Here is a 16,046-nt window from a genome sequence, read left to right as displayed (position 1 = left end):
ATTTCAAATTCTATCAATTAAACAATTACTCAGTAAGCATTCCATATTCAGTAGTTGTTCCATATTCGGTAGCATTCTATATTTGGTAGTCATTTCATATTTGGTAGCTATTCAATTAGTCAATCACTCAGTAGTCTTCCATATTTGTTTAAGAGATAATAATGAGTGTGTTTGTTTCAAAAAAAAATCTATTATTTGACACAAAATTATTTTTTAGGGTTTAAAGTATGTTTGTTTCATATTTTTTAAAAATTATTTTAAATAGGCTTCCAAGTCAGGCCAGACTTTTAAAAATGTCAGGTCAGGCCGAAAAAAAAGCCTATAGTAGACCGTAGGTCAGACTTAGGCCTAAAAAATAAATCGTAGGCCAGACTCAGGCCTTTCAAAGCCTGACCTGGCCTATTCCCACCCCTACTTATGAGTTGTCTTCTAATTTATCACTAGTGTTTTTAGATGATATTATGAGTGTCCTTTTTGAAGAATATAGTTTGTCTCACTTTTTTTTTCTCATGTTAACAAAAAATGTTTATCTCGCAAGTCAAAAATATATACAATGTTAACTTTTTTTTTTATATTTTTCTATCGGCTTATGTGACTGTTTTGATGCTTAGCTGACAAGTACACATAAAATCATAATTAAGTATTTTTGTGTATAAATAATTTTATTATTGATATTAAAAAGAACAATAATAAAATGAATTAAAGGCCCATTCAAGAGGTGGTTTTTAAATTATTCTTTTGAAATTTTAAAATACCAACTCTTATTTCAATTTTCAGTTTACGATTATTGATTTTTTAGCTACACCACTATCTTCTTTACATTGTTTAACTATGAGTTCACATAATATAAAAAATATTGATCGCTAAAAATAATTAAAAATAAAGAATTATTATATATGTCTTTACAGTAGAAACTACATATGAACCCACTATTGTGGCCGCAAAGAGGATCCATCAATAAAGATGACTTTACAGTCGAAATCACATATGAACTCGCTATTGTAGCTGCGAAGAAGAGCCATCAATAAAGACGTAAGCACCATTAACATTCATCTTCATAACCCCGCAGAGCATTTAATTCATGCTTATTGATTAGAGTTAACTAAGTTCTAAATTTAAAACATTACTTTTGATCAAATAGTTATGAATAAAGTCAAACGGATTACAAATCTAATGTCATAAATCACTCCTCATCTTTGTACTTCGAGAGAAAACCAAATAGTTTCAATTATTCTAAAGTTCATTAACAGTCACGTCAAATAACATTTTTCATGTATAATGAATATTTCCAATATCATTGTAAGATTTCGTTCAAGCCAAACATGCGTACCAAGACTAAAGAATTTACCCCCAAAATTCAAACTTAATAACTCTATTTTAAAGTAGTTGGACATCTTCACAATTCCTCACAACGTACATAAGGGTCACATGTGCAAAAAGACAATGCTGATAGAAGTCGTCTAAGGTTATGCCTTTATGAGATCTCTTAGCATTTGTTAGGATTTTCCCTTATGCAATCTTCCAAAGTATTGTCCTATTGGTCACTACCAATTTCAAACCTCCTTAAACAATATTATCAAATTAGCATTGATCTCATTGTTTGTGAAATTATTATATGTCGACTTGAAGTAAATTGGTTGTTTGCGACTAACAACCATTTGGAGAAATCCAGAGAAATGTCAATTGGAGGTTTCAAAAATATAATTTTCTCACAAACTGACTCATGCGTAATTTGTTGCAATTTACTCCAATTTTAATTTGTACAATTAGTGTAACTCAGATTCTCTAGGTATATTGATTTGAGGTATTGAGTCAACAAACTTTCCACAACCTAATATCCAACGATCCTTTCAAAATTTTATAGAATTATGCATTACTTTCAGTAATGTACCACACTTTACAAATATCTCTCAAAATATTAGAAGTAATGTTGCATTGTAGGATAAGAAATGTATTTATAATACTAGAATTGTCTTCTACTCTTTTTAACAACTTTTTAACAAGACGGCTCCCTAACACTTATATGAAATATGAAAGAAGAAAAAACTAGTAAAATGTAGTCATATGAAATATGAAAGAAGAAAAAACTAGTAAAATGTAGTAATGTATGGATACAATCATTAGCAAAGCAACTTAGAAAATCTACTTTGAACATCATTATAAATAAAAGACATTTTAATAATTATCCGTCCAAAAGCAATTTTAATTCAAACTATCCAACTACATTAATTGATTAAAATAACTTTTAAGTGAAAATAGAATGATCAAAACTGCAATTAAACCTACTATCTTCGAACGGTTACATTAATTAGTTTTGCATGTCCTACATGTGTAACTCCATGTAATATACATCCTAGTTTGCGGTAACAAAGATATTTCAAACGAATATTATCTAAACAAGTGAAAATTAATTTTATATCTGTGTGTAAAATCACTTCAACTGTAACTACAGAAAATAAAACCAAAAGTAGAAAAAATAAAAAGATAAAAATCAGCCACGAATCATAGCACGGACAGAACTAAGAGCCAAATTACCTAGCTAGCTGACCTGATTGAACTTTGAAATCGCAATCCTTGTATTTGCACTTCAATAATCCAATTTATATTAAGAAATTATGAAAAAGGTTTTACAATAACACAAGACGGATCCATCCAGTACATCGTACTAGCGGCAAGAATTGCTGCGCTTGGCTGCGTTGCCTCTTGATCCACTAGAGCGTCCTCTCTTCCCAGCCGTCTGATCCTGGTTCAACTCAACGCTCATTCCATCTCCACCAACCATCTCTACAAACATCCTTTGTAGATCTTCCAAACTGTCCCCCTAAAGAACAGGAAAAGACCAAAAACTCCATCACATCACCTACATACATCTTCCATTTTTTTTTTATATAAAAAATTTCCCCTTCATTTTTGCCAAAAAAGGAAACAATTAGAATTCAATCAATACCTCGTCTTTCACATTATTCATCATTGAGATCATTTCGCTCATAAAATCACAAAATTCCTGCATTCAAAATAATTCACAAATTCCTAAAATTAGAAACACGTTTTTGTCTTTCAAATGTACCTAATTGAACTGCACGACAACTGACATAAGTTCATTTTACAGTTTTTTTTATTTTATAAAATTAAACACAGCTATATTAAAAAAAATCAAAAGAAAAAAAGGGCAAAGTAAATGGGAATGAATAATCATGTTACCGGACACAAGAGGAGAAAAACAATATCGTCGTTTGGTCATAGAAACCAAAACGACACAGTTTTACCTCAGCTTGTTTATGGCAACAACTTCAAATGAAATGAAAAGAGACGATACAGACTTGATCTTCTTCTTCTAGAGGGTCGTAGAGTCCAGCATCGTACATTGACCTTTTAGACTCATCTGAAAGAACTATTGAACCAACCAACAACATTAATATAAAACGAAAACCATTAATGAACGAATAATTAATCCAGGTTTAAGTTTGAAACATTAATTAATGATAATATAAACATTTTAACAACCAAACCTGAGTACGCTTCTTGAATTTGCTGAAACCGCCGTTTGGCTTCTCCAGCAGTTGAAGGGTTCCGAGTCCATTTATCAGGGTGCCATCTCTTTATTCAATTCAACATATAAAATTTAATAAACAAAAAAAGCATTATTAATTAATAATAACTGAATATTAGTTAATGAGATAATAAAAGAGTTATCATACCATAGCGAGTTTTCGATAAGCGGTGCGAATATCAGAGGAAGAGGCTTCCCTGCGAATACCAAGAACAGAGTAGTAACAAGATCCACCGTTGGATCCTCCACCTTCTCGATCCATCACAGGTAGCCTACAACCTCAAATGTTCTAAAAAATATCTAACGCACGGAGATTCAAGACTTCAAATCGAACCGAAAGGCATAGCAAAGGAAATTACGTTGGGGTGTAAAAAAGATATAATTGAAATATTCGGAGGTAGAGTAGAGAGTTTTTTTTAGAGAGAGAAAAAATATCTTGTCATTTGTTTTTGGTTTTCATGGGAAGAAGGTTCGAGAGATTTTGCCGGTGAAGATATTTTTGTGACAGTTAATACAAAATGGCACTTCAGCTTTGAAAATTTACGCCGCTATGCCACTCCTTATTTTGTATTATCGTACTTTAGTTTTACATGGGCAAACACTTATGAAAATACTTTTTTTTATATATTTCTATTTTTTAAGATTCTTTTCATTTATAACTTTTTTTAAAATTTCAATCAATAATAAAACCACTTTGAAACTGATATTCAGAAATGTCTTAATTTTTCTTGACACTAAGGAGTTTTAAATTGGGAATGCGACCGTGAAAGTAAATTTTGTTGTCTCGTTTAAAAAGATTGTATTTTAAATGTATTTATTTTTTAATAAATAAAAAATATTTAATTATATTAATAAAATTAAATAAAATAAAATTTATTAATTTATATTTCTTTTGTGTGGTTGCATTTTTGCTTTACAATCTCTTAAAATGATAAAGAAAAAGTATGATATTTTTATATATTATTTTTAAAATAAAATATATTAAATTTTTTAAAAAGAGATAATTTAAATAAAAAATCCAATTTTTTAATATTTTATTTATGTAAAAAACATAAAAAAAAAAGTTTTAACTTATTTTAAAATAAACTACTAGCAAAGAAACTCATCTCTTACTACGAGTGAGGGGTTGTTATTTTATATGTGTGTCATCGAGATTTCAAGTAAAAAAAAATTATTTGATGTAATAAGCATATATAATTATCTTGTTTTTATTTTAATATTTATTTATTATAAATATTTATCTCGTATTTTTATGTATAAGTAACAAATTTTATTTTTTAACTTTTTATATTTATTATATTTTTTTATGTATCATTTATAAATATTTATTCTACATTTTTTAATATTTATTATTGATAAATATTTGTCATGTATTTTTTATGTATCATTGACAAATATTTGTAACATAATTTTTTATATAATTTAATTGTAATTTTATTCTTTCTATTTTTACTGATTCACGAAATTAGTCCCCATATTTTAAAAATCAACAGTTTTAGTACTTCTTTCTGATTTTTTAACTAAAAATTGATGACATAAGATGTTTTAAATAATGTAACATATGATACGATAATGTAAAATGACTGACAATCATGAAATTGAAATCTAAAGTAGTAAAAACTTAACTTTCAACTTTGAATTTTTTTCTTCATATTTTTAATTTAATTAATGAAATATGAATAATAAATGCATATAGATGGTTCTATATCATATAATTGTATGTCATGTCATTAAAAATATGTCAATTCTGCATTTTTTAGTTCAAATATATGAGGGATTAACCAAAATTATCGACTTTTAAAATAAAGGGACTATTTCTGTGAATTGGTAATAATAGAGGGACTAGAATTGCAATTGAGTCTCTTTATAAATATCACATGATTCAGTTATAAAAGTTTACTCCTCGTTATTTTAATGTTATGCATATTATATTTGTCTCGTATTTTTTTATGTATCGATGACAAACATATGTCTCGTGTATAATTTTTATAATAATGGCTTAATTGCACTTTTGGTCCCCCTGTTATAGGTGAAAATTGAAAGTAGTCCCCCCATTTTGTTTGTCCCCAGTTTTAGTCCCCAAACAGAATTTGAGTCCAAATCATGATGAGTTGTCATTTTTTTAATGACGTGTCAATAAAAGGGTGACGTGGCAGACGCTTATGTGGAATAAACTCATTATTATATTATTTCTGATTAAAAAATATAATTTATATTTTTAAAAACCATTATTATAATTGTGACAATATTTTTAAAAATTCAATTTAATTATTAAAATTAAGTTAAAAGAAAAAACATCTAAAATCATTAACCCTAAACAAATCAAAATAAAAAACATTCACTCATGAACCCTAAAATCATTCTAAACCCTAAAATCATGAACTAGAACTAAAACCCTCTTTCATTTTCTCATTCTCTTCTTTCCCAGTCTCTCCGCCTATAATCCTAAAACCTCATCCCTTCATTTCTTCACTATGGATTCTCAAACCCTATCTCCTTCCCAATTTGAACCAAATTTCACTAACGGTGCCACTTCCAACTCCGAAAATGATGATGGTTTTGTTAGCGGCGAAGACGAAACTACTGAGCCCGCCAAGCCCATTCTCGTTTATCCCGATGCTAAATCCACCGTTCAACAAGAACAACCGTTCGATGAACAATCTCCGAGACCTATTGCTAAGGTAACTACTGATGAAGAAGATGACGCGGAGGAGGAAGGCGGTGATGATGACAAAGATGATGTTTTTGTTGAAGCAGTCAAGGATGGAGATTTTAGCGATAGCCATGAGGTTTTCGTTGAGGCTAATGATAACGGATTTGAAGGCGGAGATTTTGAAGGTGATGTTGAAGATGAAATCAATAAATTCTTGAAAGAAGATGAGGGTGATGGTGGAAATGTATTTAATAATTTGGATTCTGTTGTTGTGGAATCGGTTTCTGGCGATGATTTTGGTGTTGTTGGTGTGTTGAGAATGGTGATGGTGATGAGGATGTTGTTGAGAAGTTTACTAGTGGTGAAGATATTGTTGTTGATTCCCTGAAAGTTGATATTTTAGGGTATGGTAGTGTTGTTGTCGTTCGTGATGAAGTGAAAGTTGAGGTGTCTGAAATTGCAAGGGCGGAGAGAGTGGGTCAAGTTGAGAGCTTTGTTGATGAAACTGTTGAGGAGGAAGTTGAGCGCAATGTTGAGGGGGAGATGGAGGCCATGTTGATCGTGTTGTTAAGGAGGAAGAAATCCAGAATGATTTTAGGGTTCATGAGTGAATGTTTTTGATTTTGATTTGTTTAGGGTTCATGATTTTAGGTGTTTTTTCTTTTAACTTAATTTTAACAATTAAATTGTATTTTTAAAAATATTGTTACAATTATAATAATGGTTTTTAAAAATATAAATTATAATTTTTAATCAGAAATAATATAATAATGAGTTTATTCTACATAAGTGTCTGTCATGTCACCATTTTATTGACACGTCATTAAAAAATGATAACTCATCATGATTTAGACACAAATTCTGTTTGGGGGACTAAAACTGGGGACAAACAAAATGGGGGGACTACTTTCAATTTTCACCTATAATAGGGGGACCAAAAGTGCAATTAAGCCTATAATAATTTTTAATTACGTTCATTTTTATTTAGAAAATATCGAGATATTACTCAATTAAACTAATTGATTAATAAAAAATATTTGTCTAGTGTATGAATTATATGCTCCCACAACTTCTTTAGTGACTTATTCTCATATAAAAAAGGTCAAAAATTTGAGGTGTGAAAAAATATTTAGTGTATTATAAGTTATAAATGTTTTTATTTTTATGCCGATGATATTAAATAATTAGAATGTCCATATCAGAATAATTTTCATTTTTATTTAGAAGATATCAAAAAAATATTAAATTAAATTATTTAATTAATGATAAATATTTGTCTTATGTATGAATTATGCATTTTAACTATATTTTTAATGTCTGATTTTTATATTTAAAACGACAAAAACTTGAAGTATGAGTACTTATTAAACATATTATAATTGCTCTCATTTTTATATCAATAATATTAAAAAAAAACTCTAATTTTAATTAATTATTAAACTAGAATCATAGATGTCATCTGTACTTTTTATGATAAATTATAATTAATATATCATAATTATTCTCATTTTTATTTAGAAGATATTAAAAACAACAGTGAACTAATTAATTGGTGATAAACTTTTGTCCTTGTGAGTTAAATTTATACTATTTTAAAATATTAGACTTTACTTGATGACATCAATTTAGAGATTTCGTAATAAAAAATTACCATATAAGTTTTTTTTTTAAATAAGTCAGTATATTATTATTATTATGACTATTTATTTGAATTACAAATAAATAGGACCTTAAAAATAAATTTATTTGAATTAAAAATAAATTGGAGAAGATTGTGGTTTTTTTGATGACATTCTTCTATTTTGTGATTCTATTATTAATGGACCTTTTAATCTTTCGGACTTCTTTTTTGCTAACTTTGATAAAGAAACTATTAAATGGATTGATGATGATCTCATTGCACCGTAACATAAATTTTGAGTTAACTGTTCTATTAATGAGTTTTTTATTTATTTACTTTTGTGTTAAATGTGATATAAACCAATTTTACCGTTCTTTTTCAATAATAACATGAAATACTTTGATTTCGTTATTTTTTCTTCTTAAAGTACTAAGGGCACTTTTTTTTTAAAATAATTTGTAAGGAAAGATAAGAATTGGTATGTGTAGATGAATCTTTTTTTTGCTAAACAAAAAGTCATGATCAACACAAGGCAAAACACACTTTCCACTCCAAAAAGAGCAAGTATCATAAGAAACAACAATTTAATCTCGTAGATTTATAATCGTCAGATACAACCTCACCTAAATTATCATTTTCACCCATAATAAATAAAAAAATTTAAAATAATAAAATAAACAAATCATAAAAATGGATACCACAATAACATAGACTAAAATAGCAATAAATTAACATATTACCATTTACCAATAAACAAAGGGACCATTTACCAATAAACAAAGGGACTGCAAACCATTAAACTAATATATCACCAATAAAGATTAAATAACAAAAAAAAAAACATTATAAAAAGAGAAGAAAAAAAAACAAAGGGAGAAGTTGAAGATTATTGAGAAGAAAAAGAATTAGCTATAGAAAATAGAACTAATATCAATCAGAAGAAAAATAGAACAAGCATTAGCATGGTAAACTATCGAACTCAATGGAGAAGTAAATGAAATTGGAGAAATCGGTGGAATATTTACTGGACGACAGCAAGAATAACGAGGGAGGAGAAGAAAATATTATTGGACTTGAGAAAAAATAAGTAAAAGAGAGAATATAAATTAAATGAAAGAGATAAAGAGTAAAGTGATAAGAACTATCTTCACCTTAACAAAATATTAACCGTTAACGATATTAATGACTAATCTTGATTATTGTATAAAAAATAAAAATAAAATTGAAGAGAACGACCAAATTGATGATTAGGAGGGTTTAGAGTTTTGTCAGAGATTAAAAAGTTAACGGAAGGATTTGATTGATGAAATAAAATAGTTTTGAAATTATTTAGTTGATTTTAATAGTATTGAGACTAAATTAGTAAGAGAATGTTAGTTTAGAAATTAAATTGACAATTTATTCCTATTTCTTTTGTTACATAGTTGAAAACACTTTGAAATGCATGTAAGTTACAAAAGAATTCACAAAAGATTTATTATCTTGTTTTTGCAATTATAAAATGTCATTTGAGTAACCAACAGTATACAATCAAGACATTTTTCTTTAAAGAATTAGAGTGCAAAAATCATTTGATTATGTTATGTGCGTTGTGCGAGCATTAGTTAAATTATTTTATTAATTTTATAAATAATATTGTATGTATTATAAATATAATTGTTTTACAATACTAACTTATTGATTTAGAATAATTGAATCTGATCAAGAAAATTAAAATAAAATAAAAAATGATATTTACCACAATTATTTAATTTAACATTTTTATGATATTTTATGAGTAGACATGAGATATGTTAATAAATGTATATGGATGTTATGGTATATGATATAGGCTTCTTTTGCCACCAATTCCTATGCAAACATATTTAAAGGCTTTTTTGGATACTTTGAGGTGGTAGAAAGAATCGTGAGAGGAAATTTGGTTGGGTGAATTGAAATAAATCCTATTTGTAAAAAAAAAACAAGAAAGAATGTGGTGGAACTTTGGAAACTTTTATAAATTTCAAAGGTTTAAATCGGTTTTTAGTATTTATAAAATTTTAATAATTTAATTTTAATTTTTATAAAATAAAAATATAATTTTTTAGTTTCTATGAAATCATTATATATGTGATTTTAGTCACTTAAGTTAGTATATATTTTTGAATTAATTTTTATCAAACATGTTTTAGACAATATCAAGATTTATTCTGCAAAAAATGAGTTTAAAATTTGATTTTTAAATTCCTATTTTTGTTACTTTTATATTTAGTTTTCTACATTTCAAAAACTCACATTTAATTTATTTCTTGTTAAAAAATTCTAAATTTTTGTGGACAAACATTTTATAATGTTATAAAGATATTTGCAAAACAACATTAAGAAAAACAAATAAATTTGAAGTTTAATCGCACATATATATTTCAATTCAGCAGAAATTAAAAAAATTTGTGCGACTACTAAATTAGATCTCTTCATGTATGAATTCTAATTAGGACTACTAAATTAGATCTGTCCCTTCGATTTCTAAGTGGTCATAATATCATGGTCCTTTTAAAACTATTTTTGTTGTAGTCTCTTTGATTTTTTGAAAGCGGTTTTTGTGTCGTTGTCCCTCCGTTATAGTTTGTTTAGACTGTTTTATCTTGATGACTTTGTGATTGATAATTGTCTTGCACACTTTAGGTAATGCAGCGAAATATTTTAAAAAGAATGATCGAGTACATAATTTAATCTAGTAATATCTTTGATGATTGAAAAATTCTAAAAATGGATTTTTCAAAACACTAAAACAACAAATATTTAATTTGCCAACATATTGTTACATATTAATTTTGTCATTGTTGACTCATGAAGAAGTTAACTTTGCCATCTTATCCGATCATGTTTTTTAGTTAAATTATTATTCTTAAGTGAGGTTGAGTTTTAAATTTGAAAGATACGACAATAAATTTGTTTCCTCGTTCACCATACTATAAAATATATATATAAAAAAATTAGTAAATATAAATATTTAAATAAATATTTTAAATGAAAAAATTATATTACTTTTTTTTTAAGGATGATATTGTTTTAGTTGATATAAAATTTAATAATTAAATTTTAAAATTGTGTGTAAATTTATTGTAATGGTAATTGAAATGACATGGTGTTCCTACCTTTGTTGAGAAACCTAAAAAAACATGTATTTGATTATGAAACATGTGTATTTATACGCCAACAAATTTCGTAACGGAGACTATAAAAAAGAAATAGATTGTATCTTAACTATTTCATTTTACACAGCATAAATTAAAGTTTGGAAGGAAAATAGCATGGGAGGGGAGATGTGGTTTTAATCAAATATGTTGTCTTGACAATCTGTATATAGGTTTTTATTATTTTTTTCCACTTATTACACTGCAAACATATTCAAAGGCTTATTTGAAGCTTTTGACGTGGTAGAAAAAATGGTGAGAGGAAGATTTTTGGGTGAATTGAAATAAATACTATTTGTACAAAAAAACAAGAAAGAATGTGGTGGGTGGTGGGGCTTTATAAGTTTTAAAAGTTAAATATAGTACTTATAAAATTTTAATAATTAATTTTAATTTTAATGAAATAAAAATCTTATTTTTTAAATCTTTACAAAATCATCATTCATGCAATTTTATTATGTTAAGTTAATATATATTTTTAAATGAATTTTTATCAAATATGTTTAGACAATATAAAAATTTAGTGCACATAAAATGAGTTTAAAATTCAATTTCTAAATTCATATTTTTGTTACTTTTATATTTAGTTTTTTACAGTTTAAAAATTCACATTTAATTAATCTCATGTCAAAAAATTCTAAATTTTTGTAGATAAACTTTTTATAATATTCTAAACAAGTTTGCAAGACAATATATAAAAAAAAAAAATTGAATTTAAAGGTCAAGTGCACATATTTCATTTTAGCATAAACTAAAATTGTTTATTATAATTTTTTTAAAGATTAAAAGTTGTATTTTTATTTTTCATATACTAAAATTAAAATGTTTAAATTTTATTGATGCTAAAAACATATTTAACTCGAATTCTAATGATCACATCATTTTAGCCAAACATAGTATGAGGCCATTAACTTATATCCAACTGCAAGGTCGTGAGTTTGAACTCATCACATTTACTTAAAAATATTGATAATCATCAATTGAACAATGACTTAAGGACTTAATGAAGCCATTTTAATGAGTTCCTTATGTAAACTATTATATGCTTATAAAATAGTATTCATAATAATAAAATTTAGAGTATATGTCTAATTTGGTCTCTGAGAAATTTTAAAAGATTCAATTTAGTCATTGAGAAAAATAAAAATATTTTTTAGTGCATAAGAAAAATAAGTCGGACTAAATTAGTCTTAATGCGAACCACATTGGATTATTTTTTGTTGAGTTGTTCGATGACTCATCAACTTTATTATCCCACGTGTAATTTATATAAAAACTGACAATTAGATTATTGATAATTATTACAAATAGACAATTAAGTCACCAACATGGATTAAATGAATAATCTTAGAGTCTCTGTCAAGGGACTTAATTAACTATTTTTTTTAATTATTATAAAAGACCTAATTGTACATTTTTTTATAGAAATTGCATGTGAAATAATTAAGTTGGTGAAAGAAAAAAAACTCAATTTTTTAATTATGGTTACATAATAATTAATTTAGTCTAATTTTTTTTTTATGGACTAAAAAGTGTTTTTACTTTTCTCAAAGACTAAATTGGGTCTCTCAAAATTTTTAAGAAATTAAAATGGGTCTCTCATTGTATAAACTATTATATGCTTATAAAATAGTATTCATAATAATAAAATTTGATTGCATACATTTTTTTAATGGATAAAATATTTTCAAGAATTTAAAGTTATTAGATCTAACTAAAATTCATAGCTGAAGAAATTTCTATATCAAATTGAAAGATTGCACAACAATAAGTTTCCATATTTATATTGTTAGAATTAGAATTAAAAACAAACAAATAAACCCTTGAAATTGGAGGGAATTAGAATGGATCTTATGATGCTATTTGTATATTTCCTTAATGGGTACAACCTTACTATATTATTGATAATTTGGTTAGAATTACTTTAATATATTATATACACGCATATATATATATATATATATATATATATATTAAAAGTAATAAATTTTAATTTAGTATATTTGTTATATAATAATAAAATAATGTAGTATTATTATAACATTTAATAAAATTTCTGTAATTATTAATTTTATTATTATTTTTATGTGAATCAAGTATTGCTCTAACTATTAATATTATTATAAGTTATTGTATTTTAAATTAATTATTAAATTTAAACTATTTTAAAATATTAGACTTTACTTGATCACATCAATTTAGAGATTTCGTAATAAAAAATTACCATATAAAAATTTGTTAAAATAAATCAGTATATTATTATTATGACTATTTATTTGAATTAAAATTGAAAAAAAAAATGACAGGAATTTGAATGAATATGACAGGTGGCACATTGTTAAAACCAGTATATTGCATATTAAGCAATTGATTTTTTGTTGTAAAAATTCCTGAATTATGTGCCGGTTTTTGTGAATTTAAGAAATTTTTAAAACAAAAATGTATAACGTCTTCCCCCAAAATATAGGTAGATGAAAAAGGAATCATTGTTATAACAAAGAATGAAAAAACAATGAACATATTTTGAGATGGAAGTTGTAATCCTAAAATTTGATCTTTAATATAAAGAAAATATAATTGTAATAATTAAAAATTGGTAAAATAAATTTTAATTTTCATAAAAATATATTTTAACTTTTTAATCTTAAATAGTATTTATTTGTATTTTTAGTCAATAACTTTTTATATAAAAATTGATATTTTTAGTTCTTAAAAAAATCTCTATAAAATTAAAATAGAAACTAACAAAAATTATCTAAATTTGAAATGTGTGTTATTGGACTGCTTGGATAGCCCAATAAATTGTTATACATAAATACGATGAAAAAACATAAATTGAGAAGAAAAAGAGTGACAATGCGTTCAATATGGGTGAAGAAAAAGTCTGAAGTATTCTCAAACCATGAAGGTAAGCTTTTATTTTCTATTAACTTTTTTATAATTGTTTAAATCTTTATTTTCTCCTTATTTTATCTGATTTTGAATAAACACTTATGAATTTGATTTAATGTAAGGAAGTAGATAAATTTTATAAGAAAAAATATTTCCATTGTGAGAGCTATATGATAACTAATGATTTCATTATGGTTCCTCAATCTTCTTGGATGAGAGCTATATGATATTCGGTTTATATGATATTCTGTTTATTGATCAACATTGCTATTGCTAGCTATATGAATGTATTTCACTATAATAAGGTTCATTTGTTTTATTAACTTAATTCCCGGTTTTTCTTTCTTACGATTTAATTTCTAACTCTATTATTATTTTTCTGTACTAGGATTTGCTACCGAAATATTGTTAGCTACAAAGATTTGTAAATAAACTATTATGTAATGTTTTTCTCTTTCTAAAAGTGAATCTAATTTGATATTTTATTTATTTATTTTCTTAAATAATAAATCCGTACTACTATTTGTAGGGACTTTATGAGATTATTATTATTATAATAATAATTTTGAATTTAAGTTTGATTATGGTTCCTCAATCTCATATCTCGAAAAGAACAAAAACTCTACGTATAATTATGGATGATTCTGATGCAACTGATTCATCATCAGATGAAGATGGTAATTTTGAGAAAAGAATGATGAGAAAAAGATTTGTATATGAATTTACAGTCCCTAATTTTCCACGCGACAATGGTTGTGTTGACGAAATAATGAATGTCGATAATGGAATGGAAAAATATAAAGGCGTTCGAATGAGAGCATCCGGTAAATATGTTTCAGAAATTCGAAACCCACTTAAGGCTAAACGTGAATGGTTGGGAACTTTCGACACCGCTAAAGAGGCTTCAGATGCATATCAAGCTAAAAAACAGGAATTTGAAGCCATTATTAAGAGTAGGGGTCTATCTAATAGAAAGCCCAACAATGTTATTTATGTTGAAACTATGGTTACTAATTTAAATGACTCAAAGATTGATGCGTGGCAGCGTTCTTCGACTTCTTTGCCAGAATCAGTTACAAGCAATGAAACAATTACTTTGAAGGGTGAATTTATGGAACAAAATAGGCCCGATCTAAGTTATTTGGATGTGGTGAGGCAATCGGATGGGTTAAAGAATGAAGGTTTGGTGAATGATGTTGGTTTTTTTGATAGCATTCCTCTCTTTTGTGATTCTAATACTAATGGACTTTATAATCTTCCAGACTTTGCTTTGGCTAACTTTGGTGATGAAGAAGTTATTAGATGGATTGATGATGGTCTCAATGTATCGTGCCCATAAATTTTGAATTAACTGTTTTACTTGTGATTTATTTATTTTTTATTGGATGGAATATATTGCAGTTTTTAGAGAGAGTCATGTATAAGAGTTCTAATATTTACGGTTCTTTTTCAATAGCAACCTGAAATATTTTGATTTCTTTGTTTTTTCCATGTTAAAATAGTAAGGACACTTTCTTAAAAAATAGATTGTAAGAATTGAAAAGTGATAAAAAAAGTTGAAATATTTTTTCTTTTTCCTTTGTACTCACACATGAAAACCTCCCAAACAAGTAAGTTTTTTTTTTTCAATTAATTTGAAACATTTGAAATGTAATTTTTAAATTAAAATTTTTTTTTGAAAGTTTCGAACAATGCAAACTTCCAAAATAAAAAATTCTAGAAATATAAAATTTAATTAATATAGGAAATTTCAAAATATGAAATTTTTGAAATAGAAATAAGTAATTATAGAATATGAAACTTTCGAAATAGGAAACTCCAGAAAATTTAACCAATATTTATATTATAAATACAATATTTAAAAATATAATGTAATTATTTTTGAAAAAAATGACATTTCAAATTTTTTAGTAAAATTCCAAATTTTCAAAACTTTTATTTTCTTTTTTGAAATGTAAAATTAAGTTTTGAAATTTTGATTTTTAAAACTTTCGAAAAATTCATGTTTATAAGTTTTTAAAGTGCCAAAACTTTGTATTTTAAAACTTTTATTTAAGGTGAAAACTTCAAAAATATTTTGCAAATACAATAAATTAAAATTATTTTAATTTAGTTTACACACACACACACACACACACATATATATATATATAT

The 16,046-nt window shown here is 25.9% G+C and overlaps 2 protein-coding genes across 2 annotated transcripts; one reads left to right on the top strand and one right to left on the bottom strand.

Moving 5' to 3' along the window:
• Nucleotides 1-2,388: 2,388 nt before the first annotated feature.
• On the bottom strand, nucleotides 2,389-4,039 carry LOC101511635 (uncharacterized). The gene is made up of 5 exons (XM_004494490.4): nucleotides 3,699-4,039; nucleotides 3,510-3,597; nucleotides 3,321-3,391; nucleotides 2,948-3,004; nucleotides 2,389-2,821 (listed from the first exon to the last, which is right to left on the bottom strand). Exons 1-5 carry the CDS (start codon nucleotides 3,810-3,812, stop codon nucleotides 2,666-2,668), a joined length of 486 nt encoding a protein of 161 aa, XP_004494547.1. The 5' UTR covers nucleotides 3,813-4,039; the 3' UTR covers nucleotides 2,389-2,665.
• A 10,487-nt stretch (nucleotides 4,040-14,526) lies between these two features.
• LOC113785877 (ethylene-responsive transcription factor ERF118-like) lies at nucleotides 14,527-15,231 on the top strand. The gene has a single exon (XM_073366533.1). It carries the CDS (start codon nucleotides 14,527-14,529, stop codon nucleotides 15,229-15,231), a length of 705 nt encoding a protein of 234 aa, XP_073222634.1.
• Nucleotides 15,232-16,046: the final 815 nt, after the last annotated feature.

The sequence above is a fragment of the Cicer arietinum genome, chromosome 3, assembly GCF_000331145.2.
Source record: "Cicer arietinum cultivar CDC Frontier isolate Library 1 chromosome 3, Cicar.CDCFrontier_v2.0, whole genome shotgun sequence".
Taxonomy (NCBI): Eukaryota; Viridiplantae; Streptophyta; class Magnoliopsida; order Fabales; family Fabaceae; genus Cicer; species Cicer arietinum.
This window is presented reverse-complemented; position numbering and strand designations above follow the sequence as displayed.

Excerpts from the sequence above, each read along its gene's own strand:
- LOC113785877 (XM_073366533.1), top strand. The coding sequence starts at position 14,527 with ATGGATGATTCTGATGCAACTGATTCATCATCAGATGAAGATGGTAAT.
- LOC101511635 (XM_004494490.4), bottom strand. The coding sequence starts at position 3,812 with ATGGATCGAGAAGGTGGAGGATCCAACGGTGGATCTTGTTACTACTCT. Across the intron at positions 3,005-3,320 it reads CTCTAGAAGAAGAAGATCAA|GAATTTTGTGATTTTATGAG; the intron begins GTCTGTATCGTC and ends TTTTGAATGCAG. Across the intron at positions 2,822-2,947 it reads TGAATAATGTGAAAGACGAG|GGGGACAGTTTGGAAGATCT; the intron begins GTATTGATTGAA and ends CCTGTTCTTTAG.